The sequence below is a fragment of the Garra rufa genome, chromosome 15 (genome assembly GCF_049309525.1).
Source record: "Garra rufa chromosome 15, GarRuf1.0, whole genome shotgun sequence".
Taxonomy (NCBI): Eukaryota; Metazoa; Chordata; class Actinopteri; order Cypriniformes; family Cyprinidae; genus Garra; species Garra rufa.
The window spans coordinates 28554054-28581902 of NC_133375.1; the positions used below are offsets into that span (position 1 = coordinate 28554054).

Sequence of the window (27849 nt, forward strand, 5' to 3'; positions counted from 1 at the left end):
ATATATATATATATATATATATATAAGGGCTGTCAAAATTAACGCGTTAATAGCGCGTTAACGCAAATTCATTTTAACGGCACTAATTTTATTAACGCGCGATTAACGCAGCGTGCATTTTCTGTTTGACCCACTACCTAGCCCATAGTTAAAGAAATGGATGCACAATGTTGCCAACCTAGCGAAAAGTGTCTAGCAACAATACATAAACACATAATTGGACAAACCTAATATAGTCTCCGGTTTTACTGAACGAGCGCGAGGTCTCCCAATGTGCGCGCACCTCCCTCTCTTTATATCTGCGTCTGCTCTGCTCAGCGAGCGGCAGAGGAGCAACGCTTTCAGTTAAAACACATGTTATGTTCATTCCAGTGCTTGAAGTGGGCCGGTACGCAGGCACTTCTGTATTTTATCCTTTTGCGTACTTGCACTTTTTCGTGCGTACCGGTGCCTTTTTTCGACCCCTGCCAAATTATAACCCCCTCTCGTTGAAAGCGCTAACTGATTGCCTAATCCTAACCCCTCCCCCACACCTAACCCTAAACCTACCAATACTAGGGGATAGTAATCTGGCGGGGGTCAGAATTCGGCACAACACCGGCACTTCTGGCATATTTAATGAATGCAAGCGGAGTCAGGCTACGTTAGGATTGGTGCTGTGGAGTTGATGCGTAAAAGCCACATGCGAGTATGCAAGCTGAAACGCGTATTATATGCACGTCAAACACATGCATATCATATGCACGCCAAAGTTAATTTCAGCTTATTAATAGCACGCCAAATAGAAACAGAAAGTCGTGGTAGTGCGCATTTTCATGAGACCAGGCTCTCCAATCAGTACATTATAACCAAAACAATACATTAAAAAAAGAAGCAGGATTTTGCGATCACATAACTTTAAATGGGTAAACTCCTAAAAAGTCAAAGGATCCTGAAGGCATTCAAACAGTAAGTTAAAAACAACGATAATAATGCAGGGAATAGTGACTTATGTCCAGATGCTGGTAAATTATTTTCAGTGATTGAATCATGATCATAATTCAGGATTTTTTTCAGTTATTATTTCATATTACTTTGGTTGTCTGATAACAGAAATATTAAATCAAAACAATGGAAACAGTTTTGTTGAGAACTTGGCTGCATCAAATTACAGTATGTGGGCACCGAGAAGCAAAGAAATGTAATAATAAATGTAGATTTTGCATGTTCTTGTGGAAGTAAATTGCTCAGTGCAAAGAAAGAGAAGTAATGGGAACCTGGTGTTTCTATGTTCTTTTTTTTCATGTGTCTAATAGACATGAACAAGTTATTTGAAAAACATCTATGACATTTGAAACAAGTTAGTATTCATGCTCTATGTCGAGTATGGTTTCACTAATAATAAACACATATTTGCTTAAAGCATCCATATTTGTCCATGCCAATGTTGATTAGAGTATTAAAAACTTTAAAAAGTATTAATTTAAGGTACATTTAGAACAGATAAAAATGTGCGATTAATCGCGAGTTAACTCATGACACAAATAAGGGACACAAATAACAAAATATCAGTCTATGACATTTTATATATAAAATGTCATAGACTGATATTTTGTTATTTGTGTCCCTGGACTACAAAACCAGTCATAAGGGTTTGAATAAATAAACTTTCTATTGATGTATGGTTTGTTAGAATAGGGGAATATTTAGCTGAGATACAACTATTTGAACATCTGGAATCTGGGGGTGCAAAAAAATCCAAATATTGAGAAGATTGCCTTTCAAATGAAGTTCTTAGCAATGCATATTACTGATCAAAATTTAGGTTTTGATATATTTATGGTAGGAAATTTACAAAATATCTTCATGGAACATGATCTTTACTTAATATTTGGCATGAAAGATCATTTTGACCCACGATGTGTTTTTGGCTATTGCTACAAATATACCCGTGCTACTTAAGACTGGTTTTGTGGTCCAGGGTCACATTTAATGCAGTAACACAGTGTTCCAAACATTTTGAAGCCTATTAACATAAGTCACACGACTCAACTAATTCTAATCCCAGAATCTATCCCAATCAAAATTTTTCATGTTGAAAGAGATGTTTAAAATTTAGTTATGTGTCCACTTCTGGCAGAGCAGAGAGAGCTGTGAAGGAAAAGAGGGAGAGAGAGACAGAGAATTGCTGAGTAAACACTTGGAACCCATTCATTTGCACACTGGCTCCAGGCAGGGCTGGGGTTTGAGAGGGGGTGCATGAGAAAAAGAGAGAGAGAATGAAAGAACTAGAGGGGTGGAAAGAGGGAAAAGCGAGCGGGAGAAAGAGCTGCCCCTTTTCTTACTCAAGCTCATCAAGTACGGGCCAGGGCTCCTGAAAACAGCAGGATTAGTGGAGGGCCGGGGCTTGGTCAGATCGGCTCAGCCCACATCACTCCTGTACTGCACGCTACGCTGCTTCGCTAAAGCGCTCCAACATGGTTCTCACAGAAACACACACACACACACACACACACACACATACATACACAAAGACACAATGCACACACTTACCAGCACGCTTGCACAAGCATTCGCCACCCATAGGTCACTGACATTCTCGGCAAAGAGCAGCATTATTATTTACTGTAACTCTTGACACATCAGTGTCCACAACAACACATACACGACTTCATTATATTAAAAAAAAAAAATCTAACAATTGAGAAAATCGCCTTTAAAGTTGTCTTAATTAAAATTATATAAATACTGTTCAGTTTTTTGCACAGACCGATCGTTTTGTGTCTTCACGAACAGCAGGGTTTAATTTGATTTTGTCTGTGTTTGTTTTTTCACTCTTAAAAAAGATTTAGTAACATTGACTGCCATTATATGACTGACAGACTGCAACGGTTTGAGTTAAAAATCTTTGTTTGTGTTCTACTGAAGAAACAAAGGCACCTACATCTTGGATGCCCTGGTGGTAAGCAAATAAACATCAAATTTTCATTTTTGGGTGAACTATCCCTTTAAGTTCTTAGCAATGCATAATACTAATCAAAAATTAAGTTGATATATTTATGGTAGGAAGTTTACAAATGTTTTAATGGAACATGATCTTTACTTAATATCTTAATTATTTTTTTGCATAAAAGAAAAACTTTTAGAAATTTTAACTCATACAATTTGGATACCAACATTCTTCAAAATATCTTCATTTAAGATCAACTCAAGATGTAAAAGATGTCAGAATTGTTATTTTTGGGGGAACTATTCCTTTAAGGAACATGCACTGGTTGATCTTATCAACAAACTCTTAATGACAGTGCTTAATGATTTTGACCCTCAGGGCCTGCAGCCATGCACAAAGATGAGAACTCACTCTCACTAGCAAAAACATGGTCAACATGGTCACCAATAATCAATTTTTCTTCCCCTTTTTTCCCCCCATCTCAATTATCTTATCTGTCAGTGTTGTGAGATTTTACACTGGTTAACTATAAGGGATAGTTTACAAAAAAAGCAATTTGATCAACCTTTCTGTTGTAAAGTTGTATGATTTCCTTCATTATTTTGAAGAACTCTGTGATCTAAACAACATTGGAATCTATTGGCTTTCAGTATATGGATGGAGAAAAACTGGTATTTTTCAAAATATCTTCTTTTGTGTTCCACCGAAGAAAGAATTTCATACAGGTTTGGAACATTGTGAGCTTGTTTTAAATTAAATTAATCCAAATTTAATTTAATTTCATATTTCTCCACCTTGGAATTATAAGGTTCTATCTGCATTCTGAGCACTTTTGAGATATTACAAAACATTACATAATGTACACAAGTAGTCACAGAATAAGAATATGTAAATAACTCAATAACTTATAATTCCAAGGTGGCGATTTAATGTAATTTAATTTAATTTAATTTCCTTTAACTGTGTTAACTGCATTATGACATAATACCATGAATGTTGTGGTACACTGCCGTTCAAAAGTTTAGGAAGCCTTTTCTGTATTTATTTAATTAAAAATACAGAAAAAAAACAGTGAAATATCATTGCAATTTAAAATAGTGGTTTTCCATTTTAATATACTTTAAAATACGATTTATTCCTCTGATGCAAAGCTTAATTTTTAGCATCATTACTCCAGACTTCAGTGTCACATGACCCTTCAGAAATCATTCTAATATGCTGATTTATTATCAGTGTTGGAAACATTTGTGCTGCTTAATATTTTTTGGAACCTGTCATACATTTTGTAGGTTTTGTTGATCAATAAAACATTACAAAGAACAGCATTTATTTAAAATAGAAATCTTTTGTAACAATATACATTACCATTTAAAGTTTGGGGGCATTTTTTTTTTTTTCTGATAGTAAAGACTTACATTGTTAGAAAATAATAAATAGTGGTTCTATTTTTAATAAAAGCCCTGAAAAAAGTATCACAGGTTCCCAAAAATATTAAGCATCTCAACTGTTTCCAACATTGATAATAAATCAGCATATTAGAATGTCTGAAGGATCATGCGTCACTGAAGACTGGAGTAATGGCTGATGAAAATTCAGCTTTGCATCACAGAAATAAATTATATTTTCAACTATATTAAAACTGTAATTTTAAACTGCAATAATATTTCAGAATCTTACTTTTTCCTGTATTTTTTGATCAAATAAATAGAACTTTGATGTGCATAAGAGATTTAAAAAAAAAAACATTTCAAATCGTACTAATCCTAAACTGTTGAATGGCAGTGTATGTTGTGCTAAAGCCAGCTCTCATTACTTGTTGCATTTAAATAAAAAAATAAATGTTTTTGTTGTTGGTAAAACAGATATCACTAATAACACAATGCAAGAATCTATCGTAGCTCTCTTTGCTTGCAATCCACTTGTGTCATAAAGAATTGTTTGTACAGTGCAAACTTCAGGACAACCACATCATAGCGGATGGGAAAAACTAATTTGACTAAGGGACAAATCAAAAATAGCACCATGACATGTTGTTTATGCACCCACAGACAAAGAGAAAACATTTTTAGAAAACTGGACCTGATAGGTGTGAATCTGTTTACTCTACTTGGTGGTGTTTACTGTAGGTTTTGGTGGGTTTGTTGATTCTCCAGTCTGTTGTTCAGAGCGGGAAGTGCCTTGAGCACAGGCAGGAGATTCCTAAAGCGTTAGTTGGCCCAGACTGCTGACTGACTGACTGACTTACTGACTAAATGTGTCTGGGTCTATTTAGAAGCAAAAGGGGGTTTTGGAAGATCTTAATTGTGCTGAAGCACCACAGAGATTGTTTATTAAATACTGCCATACACAAGATAAAAATGAGGTTTCAGTGGTTGCTATTTGTTTTGTTTTTTTGTTGTTTGATAAATCTGAGATTGAAAATAGATCAAAAATGAACAAATATAAAACAGTTGTTCATCTAAAAATAGACAGATCCACCAATAAAATTCAGTGGAGAGAAAAAAAAAAGCGAGCAAATGACGCAAGTAAGGCCACAAGTCTCTGAGATGAGAGACAGAGACGACCGCAAAGACACAAGGACCTTCTGTCTTGCTCCAGTTTTATCTTTCAACAGACACTTGTCCTTGTCTTTACTCTGCTCTTAGCCTGAAAAAAACTCTGGTACAAAACTTTGGTTGGATTCCAAGAAATTTGACTTAACAGTTACATTCTTTTAGTACAAAGTACAGATGTTTTAATTTAATTAAACCTTTCATAAACTAATCCCAGACGTGACAATATGTAACTAGATTAATTGTCAGCGTCAATGACTTATTCTGTTTCATCACAGAAGATGTTCATTGTCAAACAGAAGGCTGAATAGTGTGAAAGGATTGAATGTAATTAGCCTGAAAGTCTGGCAGGAGTCGTGGTCTCCAGGCATCTGCGACGTAGCTGAGCATTGAATAGTGATGAGAGATGGAGCTTCGGCATCTCCAACCTTTTATTACATCGAGAAAGACAGAGAGAGGAGGGAGAAAGAGGAAGACAATGTATAACGTACACATCTAGGCCTACATTCAGCTGACACTTACATACAAGGCCTGCACCCACACACACACACACACACACACGCATGCACGCGTGCACACACACACACACACACACACACACACACACACACACACACACGTTACTCCTCTTTTATCTTTATGACATTTCATTAAAGCAGAAAGGTCAGATACAAACAGGTTTCTGATGAGTTCCTCACCTTCTGTGCTCCTCCCACAATTCATCCACTAACACACACACTTTCTGTCACCTTAAAAGACATCAAGCAAACCAGTGAACATTCTATACACAGCATTAAATGCTCAGATGTTTTTAGGGATTTCCCTGTTTTACTCCACATCCTCAGTTTCCTCTAGATTACATAGATTTAAGTATTTTGTCGTACTGTTTACTAAAGGAGGATTGTCATGCTTGTTCCTCCACTGAGTCACATTACACGGTCTGAATAGGTGCTAAAGTGGTCCAAACTTGCTCAGCATAGGACAGAGAAGGCCTGGATTATTTACCCACCCATGTAAGGATTAAAGACCATCTTAACCTGTCCATTAGCGCTGGGCCATCTCAGACAGACAGGCTACCTGACAGACTCTCTTTCTGCCGTTCTCCCTTTTCACCTGAGCTCTAATCCAGTCCACCAGAAGCCTGATCTATTAGATCTTTTAGACCAAAGCTGCTGAACTAATATTCCTGCTTCCTCCCTTTTCTTTCTCATGCTCTCTTTCTTGATTGCTTACTCTCTTGGTCTCTCCATTGTCATTTCAATCCCAATATAGATTTATAAACAAAAAAACTAATACGCATCAACATAAAAAAAAAAGTATAACAAAATTGACGGACATTTGTCAGAAGCAATGTCTCCCCCTGCTGGATATTTTTCTAAATGCAGAGTGTGTTGTTAGAAAGACGGTTGGATATTGAGAAAATATTTAAGCTTTTGGAACAATACTTAAAGACCGCACTTTTCTAGTGACAACATATGGAATTAACCTTGTTGTGTAGCCTACATGCTTTCTTTGTGTGCTCTTTAGTGTTATGATAGACTTTAAAGGGATAGTTCACACAAAAGTGAAAATTCTGTCATTCATTACTCACCCTCATATCGTTCCAAACCCGTAAGACCTTCGTTCATCTTCGGAAAACAAATTAAGATATTTTTGATGAAATCCGAGAGCTATGTATCCACCTCCTTTTTTTAATTTGTAAGTAAGTGGTTTTCTGGTGATGTGTGAGAATTCCGGTTCATAAACTGCCATAGGCAAATAATGAGAAGAATAACGAAGTGCAGTAAACGATAAAACTGTTTGCCCTACAAATCAATTATGTTCAGAATAAGATAATACATTAAAATAATATGGTAAGACACATCAGTTTGCAATATCAAGCAGCTGAAGGAACTATTTTCTACAGCTAAAAATAGCTGGATGCAGATGACACCGGAAGCCAAACACATTAAATTTACAAATGGCCGCACCCACTCTTAGGAAAAATAAAGTGGATAGACAGAAATGGAACTACTGTTTGAATGGACATGAGGGTATTTGACCCTTCACAAACAGCTTGATTGACAGGCGATCTGACCAATCATAAGGCCGAATCCGCCATTCTGTCTGACAAACAAATCAAAGACAAGAGAGTAGATTAACTTTGGTGGACTTAAATTATGTTTATCGACCAAATAAACATTCTGATGTTCATTCATGTTTTTTCGTAAGAAAAGGCAATCAGTTCAGGTGTCATTGATCTAATAAGGCAATACAGTGATCTGTGACAACACATTAAAGAGACACAAAACAGTATTTATTGTTCAAATTTCTTACAAAATGACAAAATTGAGAAAAACTGAGACCTTGTTCCATACCAAAAGTAACCTGTCAGTTTGCTCTTTGCTCCGCAATCTATTTTTCATTGCAATGTATTTTTCACACTACACATCATATTTTCACTCAGTGAAAATACATCGCGGAACAAAGACAAAACTGGCAACACGCAGACAGACAAGACAGAGCAGGTTACTTCTGTTATGAAACAAGATCTCACCTTTAAGATGTTGTCATTTTAAAAGAAATTCATGCAATAAAAAGCGTTTAATGTGTGGTGACAGATCACTGTATTGCCTGTATTGAAACGTGAAACAATTATCTATTGTTATTTAGTCCTTAAAGCAAGAAAAAACATGAATGAACATCATAATGAATTTTATTTAAAATGCGGGAAGATGTGAATGAACTTTTTTTTTTTAAGTCAATGACAGAATTTTACATTTTTGGGTAAACTATTGCTTTAAACCAGACTGTGTGACTACATATGAGATATTTTCATATGCAAGTCACATACAGGTAAAATGTGGACAGGTTGACATCTAAAAGTTATTTTTTCTTTATCTCTCTACCTCACTTTGTTCAGCTGTTGAGGTCTGTTTTGACAGATGGTGGGTTTCTGCACATTAATTCACCTTCAAAAGAACTAACTGGGAGTGCAGATACTAGTTTACATTCATCCGTTCAGCATGAAAAAAATTCATGATGTCTCTGATGTCACTCACACCTGTATATGTTTAATCTATCAAGTCTGCAGGGCTGCTTCACTCCGGGGTGAACTCAGATTCTCTAATCACCATCATCATCTTCTGACCTCACACTTACTTAACGAGATACCAGCCAATTTTCACAGTGATGTTTCCCTGACGGATAAAATTGATATGAGATCGGCCTTAGTGACGACAGTCCGTCTATGCCGGTTGTCATGGTTACATGGAAAGCCATCAATTAAGCAGCGGAACATGTCTCTCAAGCGCTGTATAATCTCCCCTGTAGCTAATATTCAAGAGAGAAGGGAGGTAAATATGGATCAAAGTTTACAAAAAAGGTAATTATTATTTTCAGTTCTTGAGTGAAAACGAAGCTCGTGAAGTCAGTGGTAAAATCGCCTTTTGAATAAGAAGTAGGCTATATTATGTTGTATCAAACTTTTATGCTACATATTATTAAGGCACTCAGTGAGAATGTGTTTTCTGTATGGTAGAATCGGTAAATGTACTTTTGACAGCCCTTATCAGTCAGAAAATTTAAACAAAAGTTTAAGACATATTGGTGACACCTACAGTGGTGGCCAAAATGATTATAATAGTATTTTCACCAGCTAAAAATGATTTTAAGTCAGTTATTTTTAGCTTTTGCTGTAGTGTGTCAGTAGGACATACTGTAGTTTACAGTATGGCATTTTGCCATTAATTGTAATATCTAGTGAAATTTTTGTTTGCACAAAGAGTCTGACAACAACCAGTGCGCCACACAGAGATCTGATCTTATCATCATCCAGTCTGTCTGGAATGACAAGAAGAAGCAGAACAAACTGAGACAGACTAAATTCAGAAGAACTGTGGCAAAGTCTCCAAGAAACTTCAAGAGACCCACCTGCAAAGCTACCTGAAAAACTATGCACAAGTGCACCTACAGGGCAAAAGTTGCTTTAAACGCAAAGGATGGTCACACCAAATGTTGAGTTAATTTAGTCTGAGAGCGTTCTCATTTCACAGCATTTTAACACAAGTGCCAAAAACTTTTAACAGTACTGTATCTTTGCAGGTTGGTTTCTTGAAGCATATTGGAGACATTGCCACAGTTCTTCTGGATTTAATCTGTCTCAGTTTGTTCTGTTTCTTCGTGTCATTCCAGACAGACTGGATGATGATAATGATGATGAGATTAGATCTCTGTGTGGAGCACTGGCTGTTGCCAGACTCCTTGTGCAAACAAAAATCTCACTGGATTATTACAATTAATGGCAAAATTTATGTTTGGAAATGTAATCTGATATTTCCAACTGACACACTACAGCAAAAGATAGAAACAACTGACTTAAAAACCATTTTTAGCTGAAAATACTAGTGTTCTAATAATTTTGGCCACAGTAAATCTAAAATAATGATTAGCAATGAGCAGGGTAGATATGTTTTGTCAATCAAACGTGCCATAGGCTACTGATTCTAAAGGAAATCGCTCAAGCAGCATATTGTTACTATAGCAACTTCGGGAACATTTTTTAAAGAAAAATGATTAACATTTAAGCTGACCTTTGTGATTACTGTAACGTGGGTAATACATTAATTTACTTAAAAATATTTTTTAACCTCTTTCTCAAATGTGCCCCATTTTTACATAATCACCCTATTTGCGTTACAAGAGCCTAATAAATGAGTAGAGACATTCTTCACCACTGATTATATTTATAACATCAACAGGTCCAAACTCTGGGTATCAATCTGGAGTCATGCATACATTACAGGCTATCATCTTTGCACCTCAAAGTTATTTCTGGTTTTGCTCAACGGAGAACCCAAGATGATGAACGGAGTGTAGACTATACGGTAGGAGTACTATAACGTGCACTGGTACTCCTACGCGCCTCTGATCATTCATTCAGCACCACAGCAACCGAACAGCGACCGCGGAGAGCACGCCAACAACGGAGATGGGAACGGTTGATTTTAAAAGCCGTGTGTCAGTCGTTTTGTCAGCAAATATTATTCCGTTTTATCTAATGTCAACAGGACGCCTCTCGTGTTAATCTGTGGACGCCTGTTTACTGAAGAAATACAGCCTACGCTGTAACGGAACGTCAAATGTGATTTGATCGAGAGCAACACTCCGCTGTGTAACATAGGCTACTTTTTCTTGCGGTTCCTCTTCGGTCGTAAATCATGAAATACTTTGAGATTGTTTGTTGTTCCGAAAGCGCAAACAGCAATCGAGAAAAGCAGAATCGCGACCACCTCTTTCCGAGGCGAGCGGTCCGCCACACCTGACTGTTTTTCTGCCTCCGGTTGTGACATGAAAACTCGGACCAGAAAGAAACGGATGAAAGGGCGAAGAGCTGCAAAAGGCCATGTGGATTTGAAAGGGAGACTGAAGCGGGAGCCCAGAACAAGTCCGATCGCGACTGACAATCACAGGCATGGGGACACCAAAGATCAAGAGATGGTCGGAGGTCTTGCAACCTGTTGTTGATCCTGAGTAACTAGACAGAGATTTGATTCTGATTGTATCTCAGTGGCAATGAACTGAGGGGAAATCACGTGCTTTTGATTGATTTATGTCTTGTTTCTTGAATTATTTTTCTTAATTCTAATACATTTATTAAATTGAGGAGTAACTATATTAGCCGCATGGACTGGAACATGAGCGTAGATTGACGCGTTCTTTCGGGAATATAAACATATTTAGGCTGCATTAAAAAGAAAAAAACACCCTTCTTGGTTGGTTACCCGGATTCTGACCCACTCCAGCCATGGGTTGCCTTCAGAGCGTGGCCTGCAAACCCCGAATCAAACGGGAGAACATCGTTGTGTACGACGTCTCTGCTACTATTGACCACTGCCCGACGGTGATCGAGGAGAATTCACCCATAGTGCTCCGCTACAAAACTCCGTACTTCAAGGCCTCCGCCCGGATAGTGATGCCGCCGATACCTCGAAACGAGGCTTGGGTGGTGGGTTGGATTCAAGCGTGCACTCAAATGGAATTCTACAACACCTATGGAGACCTCGGCATGTAAGCATGGTGCATGGTTTATGACTTCAAAGCACTTCTTGACCATAAAACACTGACCACAAATCCTGAAGTAAAATTATGAAATTTTAGCCATCAAATCTGGGTCAATGTCAAATAAGGATGTCCAAGATGACAAAACCTACACTACCAGTCAAATGTTTTTGGACAGTATTTAATGTCTTTTAAAGAAGTCTCTTCTGCTCATCAAACCTGCATTTATTTGATTCAAAATACAGCAAAATCAGTAATATTGTGAAATAGTTTTTCTATTATTTTAAAATAACTGCTTTCTATTTGAACATATTTTAAAATGTATGTCATTACTCCACATGATCCTTCAGAAATAATTATTTTCTGATTTGCTGTTTAAGAAACATTTTTTAATCATTATCAATATTTAAAACAGTTGAGTACATTTTTTCAGGATTATTTGATCAATAGAAAGATCCAAAGATCAGCATTTATCTGAAAGGGAGTTATAGAATTATAGAAGTTAATACTTTTATTTAGCAAGAATGCTTTAAATTGCTGATAAGAAAAGTGATAAAGACATTTATAATGTCATATAAGAGTTATATTTCATATAAATGCTGTTCTTCTGAACTTTCTATTCAATTAAGAAACCTGACAAAAAAAATTATACTCTGCAATTATATTCAACATAATAATAAGATATGTTCTATTATTCTAATTTAGTGTAATGATACTAAAAATCACAGGAATAAATTATATTTTAAAATACATTCAAATAGAAAACAGCTTCAACATTTTGCTGTTTTGCTGTACTTTGGATCAAATAAATGCAAAAAAAAGCTAAAATTAAAAAAAAAAAAAAAAAAAGCTAAAAATCTTAGGGGGAAAAGGGCTAACTTCTTGGAAAAATGCAACCATTTTTACAAAACAGTTTAAGAACAACTCCAAAAATGTCAAGTAGTGTAACCATCAACTATAAAAGCAATAAAATACATGACTTTTGAGTCATGATCCATGAACATCAAGAGTAATCTTAAAGTATGTTCAAAAGTCATTTTCATTAAAAAAGGTCAAATATCTGATAAAAAAAAAAAGTAAAATTTCTTTAAAATAATGGTCATGATCAAAATTACGCTGTGATGACTTTGATTAAATTACAAAAAAAAAATGTTTCAAGAAATATTGTAATAAACCAGCAAACATCAACATTTCCATTTCTATCATCCAGAATTTTAGCTCTTTAAATGGGGTTTTTGGACTTTTTTTCAAATTCTCTGGAAACTATTTTTACTTTAAACCTCACTCAGAAATCACCAAAGTAGATTTAAATTGGAATTTGAAAACAGGTTTATTATAAGATTTTTAAATGTATTTTAGAATACAGTCAAACCAAAATTTATTCAGACACCTTCCACATTTCTTACATTATCACAGTTTATTCGCTATAGTTTAGAAAATGGTAATAAAATATAAAAAGAACTCAACAGTTAAACTGTCAGATAATGTCAGATAACTTTGATAGAAAGGTATTGTAACAAAACATGGTCAGGTGAAAGTGTCAAATCAAATGTTTGGTCCCAAATATTGTTTTGATCAATTTTGCTGGTAGTCCACTGTATGAATTCTTTTGGGGGTATAATATGTCACAGTTTATGTTGCTATCCTCACATAAATTAACTGTAGTGTCCTGCACCCACTAGTATAAGATATGAAAAATTATATCTGGTGACTGAATATTTTTTTGGTTTGACTGTATATCCAAACAACAACAAAAAAGAAGCATCATGTCATTGATCCATTCGTTACACCGATAGTGTGAATAAATCTTTCATTTATATGTGCCACTTTGTTTAATTATGTCTCTAAATGGTATAAAGCAAAGGATAACTTCAGTGCAGTGCACCAGTGATTTATATTCACAGAGAGTATGCATACATCAGCTCAGTGCCTGAGGGGAGGAGTGTTTGCACCTTCATCAGTCACTGTTCTTTCATTTATACTCCCACAAATGAGTTTCACAGCCTGTCACTGGATCAGACGGGGAGAGGCAGCAGATAAAAACAGAATAGCTGCTCTGAAACATCTAAACAGAGTTTAGAACGCAATTACGTGCTCACCACCTAATCTACGAATAAAGACGAGAACGAGATAGAGACGTTCTCACACCCACCCACGAGCCCTGTGACGCGTGATGTGGGCCCTTCTGATGCTGCCTGGGGGGCCTGTCTGTGTGGAGGTGTGGACATGTGTGTGGGGGTGTGTATTACTGCCTGAGCGGGTGGCTGCGTGGGGTTTTCTGTGACACAGATGGTGCCGTACCGAGGAAGAAATGCCAGCGTCGGGTCATACCTAACAACACCCAACCACATTAACGTCCTGTCACACTGAGTCATTTTAAACTGGCAGCTGGGACCCTGATAATGAATGTCATCATTAACCCCAATTATCGTTTGTAGACTTACATATAGCAGCACAACTGCACATGTTTGTTTAACATCTAAACGGTAATTTCCACAGGTCAAGCTGGGAGCTGCCTGAGTTACGTGAAGGACTGGTGAAGGCCATCAGCGATTCGGACGGCGTGAGTTACCCGTGGTATGGAAACACAACCGAAACGGTGACCCTCTCCGGCCCCACGTCCAAACCCTCACGCTTCACTGTCAGCATGAACGATAACTTCTACCCCAGCGTAACGTGGGCCGTACCGGTGAGCGAGAGCAATGTGCCTTTGCTCACGCGGATCAAACGGGACCAGAGCTTTACCACTTGGCTGGTGGCTTTGAATATGGCCACACAGGAGAAGATCCTCCTGCAGACAGTGAAGTGGAGGATGAAAGTGGACATCGCTGTGGACCCCTCTAAGCCGTTGGGCTCTCGGGCGAGACTCACTGGCCGGGTGCACCAGGACCAGCCCAAGGTGTTGACTCATATGGAGCCGATTCCCCCTAACGCTCTGGGTAAACCCAATGCTAATGATGCACAAGTGCTAATGTGGAGGCCCAAGCGAGGACCACCATTAGTGGTGATTCCCTCTAAGTAGCAGGTTGTGGGAAAACTTGAAGGTTTTTAAACAAAATAGTCTATTTGCCTTAAATCCACACTGCTGCCTTTAAAAAGATACTTGATTCTTGAATGGCCCTGGAGACACTTAAAGGGACATTTCATTAAAAAAAAACAAACAAACTCATGAACCCCTCATGCCACTTGAAACCTGTGTGAATGTTGTTCCTTCTGTGTAACACACAAGAAGATATTTTAAACATTGGACCTCACTAGCTTTAATTGCAGATTAAAAAAAAAGACAAACACTTGAGACATTTTTAAAAATATCTACTTTTGCGTTTAGGAACACAGTAGGAACAACTGTCAGGTTTGGAAAAATTATAGTTTGGGTGAACTGTCCCTTTAATTTGATACTGACATTTGCCTTAAATCCTTAGACTCAAGTATCAAGGAGAAGAAACCATATTTCTGGTATATACAGTTGAGGTCAAAAGTTTACATATACTTTCCAGAATCTGCAAAATGGTAATTATTTTACCAAAATAAGAGGGAATTATTTTTATTTAGTACTGAATAATTGAATTTATAAAAATGACCCTGTTCAAAGTTGATCAAGTATGCTTGATTCTCAATACTGTGTTGTTACCTAAATGATCCACAGCTGTTTTTTTTGTTTAGTGATGGTTGTTCAGAGAGTCCAGTTAAACTGCCTGCTGTTCTTCAGAAAAATCCTTCAGGTCCCACAAATTCTTTGTTTTTTCAGCATTTTTGTGTATTTGAACGCTTTCCAACACTGACTGTATGATTTTGAGATCCATCTTTTCACACTGAGGACAACTAAGGGACTCATACACAACTATTACAGATGGTTCAAATGCTCATTGATGCTCTAGGAGGAAAAATGATGCATTAAAAGCCAGGGGTGTAAACTTTTGAAAATAATGAAGATGTGTACATTTAGTACTGCCCTTCAGAAGCTACAGAAAACGTACATGTTTCCCAGAAGACAAAACAAATTACATTTACCCAGATATTTAAATTCACCCCCAGCTCTTAATGCATTGTTTCCTTCTGAAGCATCAGTGAGCATTTGAACCTTATGTAATAATTTCATATGAGTCCCTCAGTTTGTGTAAAAATATGGATCTCAAAAATAATACAGTCAGTGTTGGAAAGGGATCAAATACACAAAAATGCTAAAAAAACCAAAGAATTTGTGGGACCTAAAGGATTTTTCTGAAGAACAACAGGGAGTTTAACCGTTCAGGACAAACAAGGGACTAAATAAAAAATAAATAAAAAAACACAGCTGTGGATCATTCAGGTAACAACACAGTATTAAGAATCAAGTATACATAAACAGGGTCATATTTAAAAATCAAAATAAAAAACTATTATTTTCTCTCCTGGACTGTATGTAAACATCTTTTATGTAAATTATCTTATTCAGGTCAGTAGTACATAAATAACATGCATTTCGTGTGAACTCTCTTATTTTAGTAAAATAATTAGCATTTTGCAGATTCTGTGAGGTGTATGTAAACTTTTGACCTCAACGGTATAAAGGGATAATCTGCGCAATAAAGATTCTGTCATAATTTACTCGCACTCATGTCGATCCAAACCTGTATGACTTTCGTTATTCTGTGAAACATAAAAAAAGCTATTTTGAAAAACATGTTTGTTTTTCCATCCATACAATGGAAGTCAATGGGGTCCAGTGTTGTTTGGCTCCCAGTGTTCTTGAAAACAATTTTCTGCGTAAGAAAAAAAAAACATTTGGTTTTGGAACCACATGAAAATGACAGAATTTACATTTTTGGGTGGAGTATCCCTAAAAGGCAATTGAAATCACAGACTATTCAACTATTCACTGATTACTTAGCTCCAACATCTCTTTCTTAAAGGGATAGTTCACCCAAAAAAGAAAATTCTGTTATTAATTAGTCACCCTCAGGTCATTCCAAATACGTAAGATTTTTGTTCATCTTTGGAACACAAATTAAGTTATTTTCAATGAAATCCGAGAGCTTTCCGACCCGGCATAGACAGCGAAATAACTACATGTTCAAGGTCCAGAAATGTAGTAAGGACATTGATAAAATAGTCCATGTGACATCAGTGGTAAAATAATGACTTTATTCAACAATTTCTTCACTTCCGTGTCTTTGATGTGCGTTCATGTTTTTGGAATGACATGAGGGTGAGTAATTTATGACAGATTTTTCATTTTTGGGTGAACTATCCCTTTAAATGTTCTCTGTAAGTGTAAAACATCACAGGAGCCAGTCTTGCTCAGACAAAGCAGCAAGCTTCACATCCTAATTATAGATTCACAATGTTTCAAAACAAGAGGGGTTGTTGTGCATGAATGTACGACTTCAGAAAGTCCACAGCTGAATTCAGCATTGCCTTTTTGCTCAATCAGTGTTGTTCAAAGTTCATTTGAAGGAAGCAGAAAGCTCCAACCATCAGATGTTTGCTTTTCAGCAAGGCATAAATTAAGTAAGAAGAGGGATGAGACTTCTGAGCACAACCTGGACTCTGAATACAGCTGCAGTGGAAATGAGGGAACTTCAGCTTCTTAAATTCCTATGCTCTAAGCTCAATAACGTCTGGAGTTGTCGACTAATTCACTGTTCTGCTCACCTGGGAATGAGGAAATGGAGGGAGGGGAAGAAAAAGATTTGAACACTGCTGCAAACACCAACTCCCACCGCTACTCATTAGAGAGGTGAAAACCATCCGGACCTTCCTACCGAGATAACAAACACACATCCAGACACTAAGCACAACAAACACTCAATCCACCTTCTTATTTGAAGCACCCTCCTCTTCCTCTACAGTGGAGTGACTGCTTGATTATCAAACATGAATCCAGCTGGTTTGCTTGAGCATTAAAGCCATTGGATTTGTATAAACTGAATTTACAATGCCACATGGAATGCACACACTTCAAAAACAACATTATCGACGCTGGTCTTCAGAGGTCACCGTAGCGTTTATTGATTTTGAGGTTCACAGTGTGTTCTGAAGGACTGGGGCAGCTAGAGCATCCTGACTGTAAAATCTATTTGCCTTTTTAATTAATAACCTTTTTCAAGCTGTGACTGCATGCATTGTTTTTACACCTTTTGAAAAAAAAAAAATCCAAGCCTTTACTTTTAAATTCTGTCCTGCCCTGGTAAAAATGTGTGTATTGTTTGAAAAAAAAATATAATTATACACCTGATTTATTATTCTCCTCACCAGATCCTAATATAGCTTCACACATAGTGCAAAGTTGCTAAAAAAAAAAAAAAAAAAAGCACTTCCTTGCATATATAATGGAGTAACTCAAGTATTCTTTGTTGCCTGGTGACAGAGGTAATCTGTAAAATAATCTGCACAACATCCCGCAAGTATTGTTATCGTTTTCATTTTTACATCACAAAAAGATCCCTTATTCCCTCAATTCCTATGGCACAGAAACTAACCCAGTTAAAATAGCATAAAATATGTTTTAGGACTTTTAGCAGTTTGAATAATAACACAAAAATACAGTGATGCAACGACCCCTTCAGTAACCCAATATCCACTGCAGAGTTTCTGCAAGATTCAAGTTTCATTTGTGGCAAATTACTTAGCAGTCATTGGCCCTTTAAGATTAAGATTAAATGGCCAAAAAGAGCCAAAACAAGTTCTGAGCTCTAAATCCTGATTGTCCAAAAAAAGATCTCCAGCAACATTTGAAAAAATGGCACGTTATGAAGTGTTTTTAATCCATCACCTATTAATGTGATCAGCGCCGATTAATGTTTCTCACACTAAACGTGAGTTTCACTGAAACCAGAGACCCAGAGCGTTTCACCCAGTGTGCTTCAGCTCAGCACTGCACAGCAGTGGCCCAGCCTGTTATCCAACCTTGTATCAATCCTTTTTCCCGCTCTTTACGCCTCCTCTCCTCTTCTCTGTCCTTCCACTCATTACATCCTTTTGTTCCGCTCCACTTTCACCTCGTCTGTCCCCTTTTTATGCTCTGCTTGGGTTGGGTGCCGGCTTGCTCTCATAACCATAGAGAAACGTTGCCACAATGACCAATACTGTGCCCAGGAAGAACACACTGGAAAAATAAAAGTTCATTTTAATTCAATTCCTCCTTTTTACTGTAATTCAATTGAATTTAATGCATTTATTGATCATAAGACATAAAATGTCTTTTTTTTTTTTACCTGGTAGGCTCGAAGTCCTCCAGCCAGAAATATGAAATTAATGTTGAGAGGATAATTGAGAGTGATGTAGCAAAGCCTTTCAGTATGTTGTCAGCATACTTGATGACAGCAGCTATCACGAGCCCTCCAAGAGCCTGTGGGAAAAAAAAAAAAAAAAAAAATCAATTTATATTGTTGCACATTAATGTGTTGCAAGGGAAAAGCTCTTTTGTTGGCTTCCTGTTAGCTGTTGGCGATGAAGCAATTATCAGCTCTGACTCACAAGTAAACTTGTTTCGTACTTCACTTGTGCTGAAAAGTGTTCAGGCTCACCTGGAGAGCGACCACAATCCAGGTTAGCGTGTTGTAGCCCTGAAACATCCCGTGTTCTTGGATTCTGTCACCATCATAGGCCAACATCCCGAAGATCCCAAAAACCAAGCCAAACATGCCTGTATACAGAAGAAACAGAGCAAACATGTAGTTTTATTTCATACAAAGAACATGAGATATGCATTTAGATACACTGCCATTCAAAAGTTTCAGATCAGTAACATTTTTAATGTTTTTAAAGAATTCTCTTGTGCTCATCAAGGCTGCATTTACTTGATCAAAAATACTGAAAAAAATGTAATAGTGTAAAATATTATTACAGTTTAAAATAATGGTTTCTATTTTAATATGTTTCAAAATATAATTTATTCCTGTGATGCAAAGTTGTATTTTCATCAGCCATTACTCCAGTCTTCAGTGTCACATTATCCTTCTGAAATCATTCTAATATGCTGATTTATCATCAATGTTGGAAACCGGTGTGCTGCTTAATATTTTTTTTCAAAACCTGTGACTTTTTTATGATTCTTTGATGAATAAAAAGTTAAAAAAAGAACAGCATTTATTCAAAATATAAATACTTTCTAACAATATTAGTCTTTAATCAATTTAACATATCCTTGGTGAATAAAAGTATTAATTTCTTTAAAAAAAAAAAAAAAGAAAGCATACAGACCATGCTGACTATGACCTTTTAAATGGTTTATAAAGTGGTTTATATTATTACAAAAGATTTCCATTTTAAATAAATGCTGTCCTTTTTAACTTTTTATTTAATAAAGAATCATGAAAAAGTATCACAGGTTCCACCAAAAATATTAAGCAGCAACTGTTTTCAAGATTGATAATAAATCAGCATATTAGAATGATTTCTAAAAGATCATGTGACACTGAAGACTGGAGTAATGATGCTGAAAATTCAGCTTTGCATCACAGGAATAAATTCTATTTTAAATTATATTGAAATAGAAAACCACTATTTTAAATTGCAATAATATTTCACAATATTTTATTTATTTCTGGATTTTTCATCAAACAAATGCAACCTTGATGAACAAGAAACTTCTTTTAAAAATCTTTAAAAATCTTACTGATCTTAAACATCTGAACAGCAGTGTATTTACAGTAATACAGATAAAAGAACAGTAGCAGGATAGCCTTTTGTAATTAATTGTATATATTTTTGAGACAAATGTGAGTAGGTTTACACAAAATAAAATAAAAAAATTAATTTAATTAATTAATTACACACACACACACACACACACACACACACACACATTCTCCAATCATATTTAGGACTGAACAAATGTCTAAAAATTCATTTAAATTCACCAACAGTAAAGAAATTATTTAACTTTTACCATTCAAATGTTTGATAAAAAAAATACATTAAAACAACAATATCGTGAAATATTATTAGAATTTAACATTTTTCTATTTTAATACATTTCAAATGCAGATTATTTGCCATGAGAGCAAGGTTTTAAATTTCATGAGCCATTAGTCCAGTTATCAGTGTCCAAAGATCCTTGAGAAATCCTTTTTTTCCCCTTTCTTTGATGAATAGAAAGCTCAAAAAGAACAGTGTTTATTTGAAATCGAAATCTTTTGTACTGTTTGATGCGTCCTTGCTGAATAAAAGTACTACAAAAACAAATCTACAGTAGCGTATAATTGCAAGTGAATAAAAGAATGGCTTCATCCTGAGAAAACAATTTGTGATAAACTCTTTGAAAAGATTCAAATTGCAGGTTACCAAATGTTGGCACTCATTAAAGAACAGGGATGCTGTTTTGGCTCAGCTCATTATGATGAACAGAAGTTCACATTAGGAGGTGAATCACTACAGACGCTCAATTCACACATTGCCAGTTAAAAATAAACCCTACACTGAGATTCCACATGGTAAGAATGAAAACACACACGCATAAATATTCGCCATAAGCTCCTGAAAGTGACCTCAGACTGTTTTGTGCAAGGATTCTGCTTGCTGAAAGAAATAAAACCTAGTTGTCTGAAATCTGAGGCCGTCTCTCGGAAATACAGATTATACATGAGATAAACAGACTTCTAGTGTAAAAACAGGTTGTGTGTGTCATAGTGCTCCACGCTGTCAGTTCATTTTCACCTAAGCCGTGTGAAATGTTAATTTTAACGCCGACATGTTTAGATTGAGGAAAAGCATCCTACACCTTTTTTTACCCAGTCTAAAATCTGTGCTCTTTGTGACAAGAGGTTCTGATTACACTAAAACCACAATTTACTGAGTGACTTTATATGCAAAATCCCTCTAGTACAGCGGTCAGCAACCTTAGACAGGTGTGTCTGCACTGGCACGCATAGATATAGTCACCCATCACGGTTTGATCTGGGTTTTTTTTTAGTTTTGCACTTAAATATTCCACTTCACATTAAACACTTTAGGTTCCAGACCTCTGCTTTAAAATAATATATATAAATAAGATATTTAATAGGAACATAATTGCACATGGCAGGAGGTGTAAAATCATGTAAGTACTAGGCAAATGACCAATGCTCTTTACAGCAATGTAATTAAATTAATAGTTTACCCCCAAATAAAAAAAAATTATATACAAATGTACTCCCCCTCAGGACATCCAAGATGTAAAAGCGGTTGTTTCTACATTGCAATATATTCGTAGATGTGTAGCATCACATCACTTGCTTACCAATGGATCCTATACATTAAATGGGTGCCGTCAGAATGTCTAAACGGCTGATAAAAACTTCACAATAACCCACAAGTAATCCATACAATTTCAGTCCATCAATTAAAGGGATAGTTCACCAAAAAAAATTAAGATTTGATGTTTATCTGCTTACCCCCAGGGCATTCAGGATGTAGGTTACTTTGTTTCTTCAGCAGAACACAAACTAAGATTTTTAACTTACACCGTTGCAGTCTGTCAGTCATAAAATGGCAGTCAATGGGACCCACGGCTTTGAGAGTCAAAAAAACATACACAGACAAAACCAAATTAAACCCTGCGGCTCGTGAAGATACATTGAGATACATGGAGAAAAACACTTGTCTATGCCATTCTAAAGCTTGGGAGTACCAGGATTATATTTAATGTAACTCCGATTGCGTTCATCTGAAAGAAGGAAGTCATACACACCTAGGATGCATGGAGGGTGAGTAAATAATACGCTACAGTAGTGTTTGTCCTATCATCAGCCTGCGAGATCGCCGATACATGATATTATCATTATTGTGCAGATTTGTAACTTTGTAGATGTTTTTTATGCCCAAACATACACACCACACACTCAAATTCAAAAAGTGAGAAAGCATAATAGGACCCCTTTAAGACCTCAATGTATTGTCACGAGCTTGGGTATGTTTTTTTGACTCTCAAACAGTCCATGATCCATAATCCACTTTCTTCAGTGAAAAAGCTGACTATTCCACTAGAGAAAGAAAAATTAGGAATAGGTATATAAAAATGTCTTGATGGATTCATTTATCACAAACATGCAGCCTTTCGCTTCACAAGACATTGAGTGATTAACTAGATTCATGTGAATTATTGTGATGCTTTTATCAGCAGTTTGGACTCTCATTCTGACGGCACCCATTCACTACAGAGGATCCATTTGTGTGCAAGTGATTTAATAATACTATTTACTAAATTTATTCAATTGTGATTTACTAAATTTATCCAAACCGGCGATGAAGATACAAACTCATTTACATCTTGGATGCCCTGAGAGTGAATACATTTTTGGTGAACTATTCCTAGAAGCAAAATGGACTTTCTTTAGAACACAACTCAATACAGAGATGTTTAGAATAATATAAGAGCGAGTTTCCTTATAAACATACTTACCAAGCTGGATGTTTCGGACCCAAACACTCTGCTTTGTCTCTTTTAGGATCTTCTCAAAGTAGACCCCAGCAAACCCACTAGAGCAACAGGCCACCAACACGGACACCAGCCCTACAAACTGTGAGCCTGCAGTCAGCTGCTCTTTCTGAGGTTCTGACCGAGAGTCCGCTGGCCACTGTTTAAACAAACAATCATGAATCACATTAATACATTCAAGAACAAAACCAAGTTTTTTGCAGGTAAACTCTAATCAAGGTATTTTTACCTGTACAAGTGCAACGCCGGCCATAAGAATTAGCAGAGACAACCACTGGTACACCCCAAGCCTACGGCCCAGCATAGAGACCGAAAACAAGGCTGTGGTCAGGATTTTCAACTGATATGTGACCTAGAAGTGCAGAGGATATATATAAAAAAAACATCAAAATGATAGCCATAAAAAAATAAGACAAATAATAAATGGACAGTGACTTACCTGGTAGGTAGCCGCATCGAGGTTGGACAGCGCTACGTAGAGCAGGTTATTCTGTAACGTGTAGATCCCTGAAGGAATCGCCAGCTTCAGAGTCTCTATAGGCTTGTGTAGAATCTCCTGTCTCAGAATACTGCTCAGCGCTCGCCCGCTATAACCTGTTTCACACAGAGAAAACAGTTACCCGGCAATAATGAATCAAATTCACAGCCATTCCTACCAGTGTAGATTTCAATGTCAAATAAATGCTGTTCTTTTAAACACAAAAATATTAATCAGCACAAATAGAAGAAAAAAGCATATTAGAATGACTTCTGAAAGATGAAGACTAGAGTAATGGCTGCTGAAAATTCAGCTTTGCCTTCACAGGAATAAGTTATTTTAAAATGCATTAAAATAGAAAACAGTTATTAATAATTGTAATAATATTTCACAATATTATAGTTTTTACTGTATTTTTGATTGATTAAATGCAGCTTCAGTGAGCATGAGACTTTTAAAAACATTTCACATAATACTGACAATCATTTGTGAAAATATCTGTTTAAAAGGTCAAAGGTTTATATTATCAGCACTAAAATAAGTAATCACTGGACTTGCCAAAACTTGCCAGGTTGGTATCAAATATTTGAAAAGTATTTGCAAACTGAGGCTTGTACATTCTGTTCTTTTGACTGTAATTTAATTAGTAATCTACTTTTAGATGGACAGAAATTCATAACACATTTTTACACTACACTACAGTTTTTGTACAACTGTTTACAAAGACTGCTGTATCATAAATTAATTTTTTTCAGTCATGTTGGAGGGAACTGCAGTGGGTTAATGAGTTGACAAAAAGCTACAGAAATCATAAAAATATAAAATTAAAATAAATTATTTAAAAAAAAATCATATTAAAACATTTTATTATTTTCATTGTTTACCAGTGTGATCATTAACCTACACTAGTCAACATTTTTTGGACAGTAGGTTTTTTTTTTTTATCTAAAGTACAGCAAAACAGTATTTTTTATTTTTACCATTTTAAATAACAGTTTTCTGTTTGAATATATCTTAAAATGTAACTTATTCCTGTGATCATGTAACTTCTTCCTGATCAAAGCTAAATTTTCAGCACTACTCCAGTCTTCAGTGTCACATGATCCTTCAGAAATCATTATAATATGTTGATTTGCTGTTCAAGAAACATTTAAATACTAATAATATATTCATTTAAGGAAACTGACAAAATGTAATTAGCTGTTTTCAACATAATAATAAAAAAAGTTTTTTGAGCAGCAAATCAGAATATTAGAATGATTTCTGAAGGATCATGTGACTGTCATGTGAGTAATGATGCTAAAAATTCAGCTTTGAAATCACAGGAATAAATTACATTTGAAAATATATTTAAATAGAAGACACTTATTTTAAATAAAAAATAATACTGTTTTTGCTGCACTTTGGATCAAATAAATGCATGTTTGGTCAGCAGAAAAGACTTCTATAAATAACATTAAAAATCTTTCTGTCCAAAAACCTTTGACTGGTAGTGTACATATAAAATCTGTGAACATACAAATGTGTTATTCAATTATTAAAATACTAACCTAAAATCTTAGGAGGTACTTTAAGTAAATATTTTAGGTCAACGAGTTTTAGCTAACAAAAAAAAAAAAAATATATATATATATATATATATATATATATATGTGTGTGTGTGAATTGCCTTATAGAGACATTTGAACACAATTTGACAATATTTTGCCATTTATTTCAGAGACCATGAATTTCATCAGGTGTTGTTTAGTGTAGAAAGTGTAAAAAACACACAGAATCACTTAAATGTTAAATGTACCTTAAGTAAATATTTTAGATCACATGAGTTAGGCTAACAAAAAAGTTTGGGAGTCCCTGCCTTAAAGAGATATTTTAATATAGTAATTAGCAATAAAATACATTCATTTAATCAGATGTTGTGTTTAGTATGGAAGCCTGTGTTTAGAAGTTTCCCACCACTTAATAATAAAAAAAAAGGTAACCTCGACTTTATATCTCACAATTCTGACTTTTCTTCTCACAATTGCGAGTTTACATCTTGCAATTCTGACTTTTTTTTCTCAAAATTGCATCATATAAACTTGCAATTCTGACTTTTTTTCTCAGAATTATAAGATATAAGTTATAAAGTCAAAATTGCTAGATATAAAGTCAGAATTGTGGAATATAAACTCACAATTATGAGAAATAAAGTCAGAATTGTGATTCTGACTTTTTTTTCCTTGCAATTGCAACTTCATTTCTCAGAATTGCGAGTTTATATATGCAATTCTGACTTTATAACGTGCAATTGCAAGTTTATATTATGCAATTCTGACTTTATTTCTCAGAACTGCCAGTTTATATCACGCAATTCTGACTTTATAACTCGCAATTTTGAGTTTATATCTTACGATTCTGGGAAAAAAAATGATTGCAAGTTTGTATAACGCAATTCTGAGAAAAAAGTCAATTTTTTATTTTGTATTCTGTGCGTCCATAGTTTAGTGTGAAAGGTGAGTACCACAAAACTTCTAGATGTAAAACCCAAAGCAAAAAGGAGAATGACTTTCAAAGAACCGTCTGACTACATTCTTGAAATACTGTGGTGCTTCTCAAGGAGGAAGGAAGCCCTGAGGAACTCACTGTGATCTTTGAAGACGAGCCCCACACAGGTGAGGATCTTGAGGAACTCTGCCACCACCACTGCAGAGGAGGCCAGGTAGCGCGGCCCGTCGCCCTGCAAGGTGCGCGAGTAACGCATGGTGAGCACCAGGGACGTGGTCTGGAACACCAGAACCCCCAGAGAGAGGTACTTTAGCTTGGCTGATGCCATGATGACAGCCTCTCACGAGGAGACCAGCACAGACTGGGGTGACATGAGAAAGAAAGGGGCAAAGAGCAGACAGATGTTGAAATACAATGTTGTCCCAGCTGGGTCCGACAAGCAAGCTGCTCTGTAAACATGAATGGCCATAGACAACAGCTATGTAGTGTTCACACAGTATAGTGTCTTTGAGGAAGAAATCAAACATTAACCCTGGAGTTTGCTAAATTTAGGGCACTTAAAAGAGCGGTTCACCCTAAAATGAAAAGTGTGCCATCATTCACAGTCAGACTTTATTCCTTGTGTGGAAACTCACTTTGGTCACCACTCAATTTCACTACATTTTTTTTACATATAGTACAAGTCGATGTTGACTGAGGATGTCATTTTGCTTTTGTGTTTCAACGAGAGAAATAAAGTCAGAAAACACGAGGGCGAGTACAGCATGAAATATGAATCACTTATAGTTTAAAAATGGTTTAAAAATTACAAAAAAAAGAGTAAAATATTCCGCAACTTAAGCGTAAACAAAGTCAGCTGTAAAGAGTATTTACGCCTTTACAAGTGACTAAGTGATAAACGACTAGTTAAATGCAAATGAATAAAAATGACTAAAATATTAAAACTAATGTCAATATTTCAGCGTAAATCATAATAACACAGGCAGACGCGAAAAGACAGACGTTTGACATAAAACTATGTTCCCAATTCGTTTTATAGCTGTAAATATCACATATATTTTCACAGTCTCACCTTTTCTGAAGACTAGTTACTGCAAAGATCCGGAAGAGTTGCGGTTTGTGAGTAACGTTAGGAGTTTGAAGGCAAACCTAAACGTTAAAGCCCCGTCATATTTCCATCCTTCAAGAGTTCTACATAAGTTTAATCGACATACAGTGAGTTAAATACTTCAGTACTGTCTTATTTTGACAGTCAAACACTAAGAGCTACTCCAGCTAAGCTATTTAAGAGGAAATCAATCGTTTTGGGTGTTGCTTGCGCATGTTCCTCTGCTATGTGTCCACCCATGCCGGATAACCTCATTCATCAAGAATGAAACGCAGACTGTCAAGTGTAGTGTAGAAAATCTTCATATGAATCTCAACAATCTTGCAGTACTTCCTAGTGTTTTGTTGTTTCGATGCTCATTATGTGTCGTTGTCGCCATCTGTCGGTTGGCGGACAGAATGATGACGACTTCAACCGAAAGATAGATCTAACGTTACAGTTGAAGTCAAAAGTTTACACACACCTTGCAGAATCTGCAAAATGACATGCGTGTTGTGAATGAATGTTGTTTTTCTATTTAGTACTGACCTGAATAAGACATTTCACATAAGAGACGTATATAGTCCACAAGAGAAAATAGTTGAATTTATAAAAATGACCCCGTTCAAAAGTTTACACCCACTTGATTCTTAACACTGTTGTTACCTGAATGATCCACAGCTGTGTTTTTTGTTTAGTGGTAGTTGTTCACGAGTCCCTTGTTTGTCCTGAACAGTAAATCTGCCTGCTGTTCTACCGAAAAATCCTTCAGGTCCCACAAATTCTTTGGTTTTTCAGCATTTTTATGTATTTCAACCCTTTCCAACAATGACTGTATGATTTTGAGATCCATCTTTTCACACAGAGGACAACTGAAGG

General features: G+C 36.0%; 2 protein-coding genes across 2 annotated transcripts; one reads left to right on the forward strand and one right to left on the reverse strand.

The window, feature by feature from the left end:
* The first annotated feature begins 10421 nt into the window (after positions 1 to 10421).
* fam78bb (family with sequence similarity 78 member Bb) lies at positions 10422 to 17725 on the forward strand. Its single transcript, XM_073819211.1, has 2 exons — positions 10422 to 11529; positions 14020 to 17725. Exons 1-2 carry the CDS (start codon positions 11267 to 11269, stop codon positions 14540 to 14542), a joined length of 786 nt encoding a protein of 261 aa, XP_073675312.1. The 5' UTR covers positions 10422 to 11266; the 3' UTR covers positions 14543 to 17725.
* slc35a3a (solute carrier family 35 member A3a) lies at positions 16631 to 27325 on the reverse strand. Its single transcript, XM_073819210.1, has 8 exons — positions 26956 to 27325; positions 26022 to 26244; positions 23358 to 23512; positions 23148 to 23270; positions 22883 to 23057; positions 19029 to 19147; positions 18717 to 18850; positions 16631 to 18607 (listed from the first exon to the last, which is right to left on the reverse strand). The coding sequence occupies exons 2-8, from the start codon at positions 26209 to 26211 to the stop codon at positions 18517 to 18519; spliced, it is 987 nt and encodes a 328-aa protein (XP_073675311.1). The 5' UTR covers positions 26212 to 26244; positions 26956 to 27325; the 3' UTR covers positions 16631 to 18516.
* Positions 27326 to 27849: the final 524 nt, after the last annotated feature.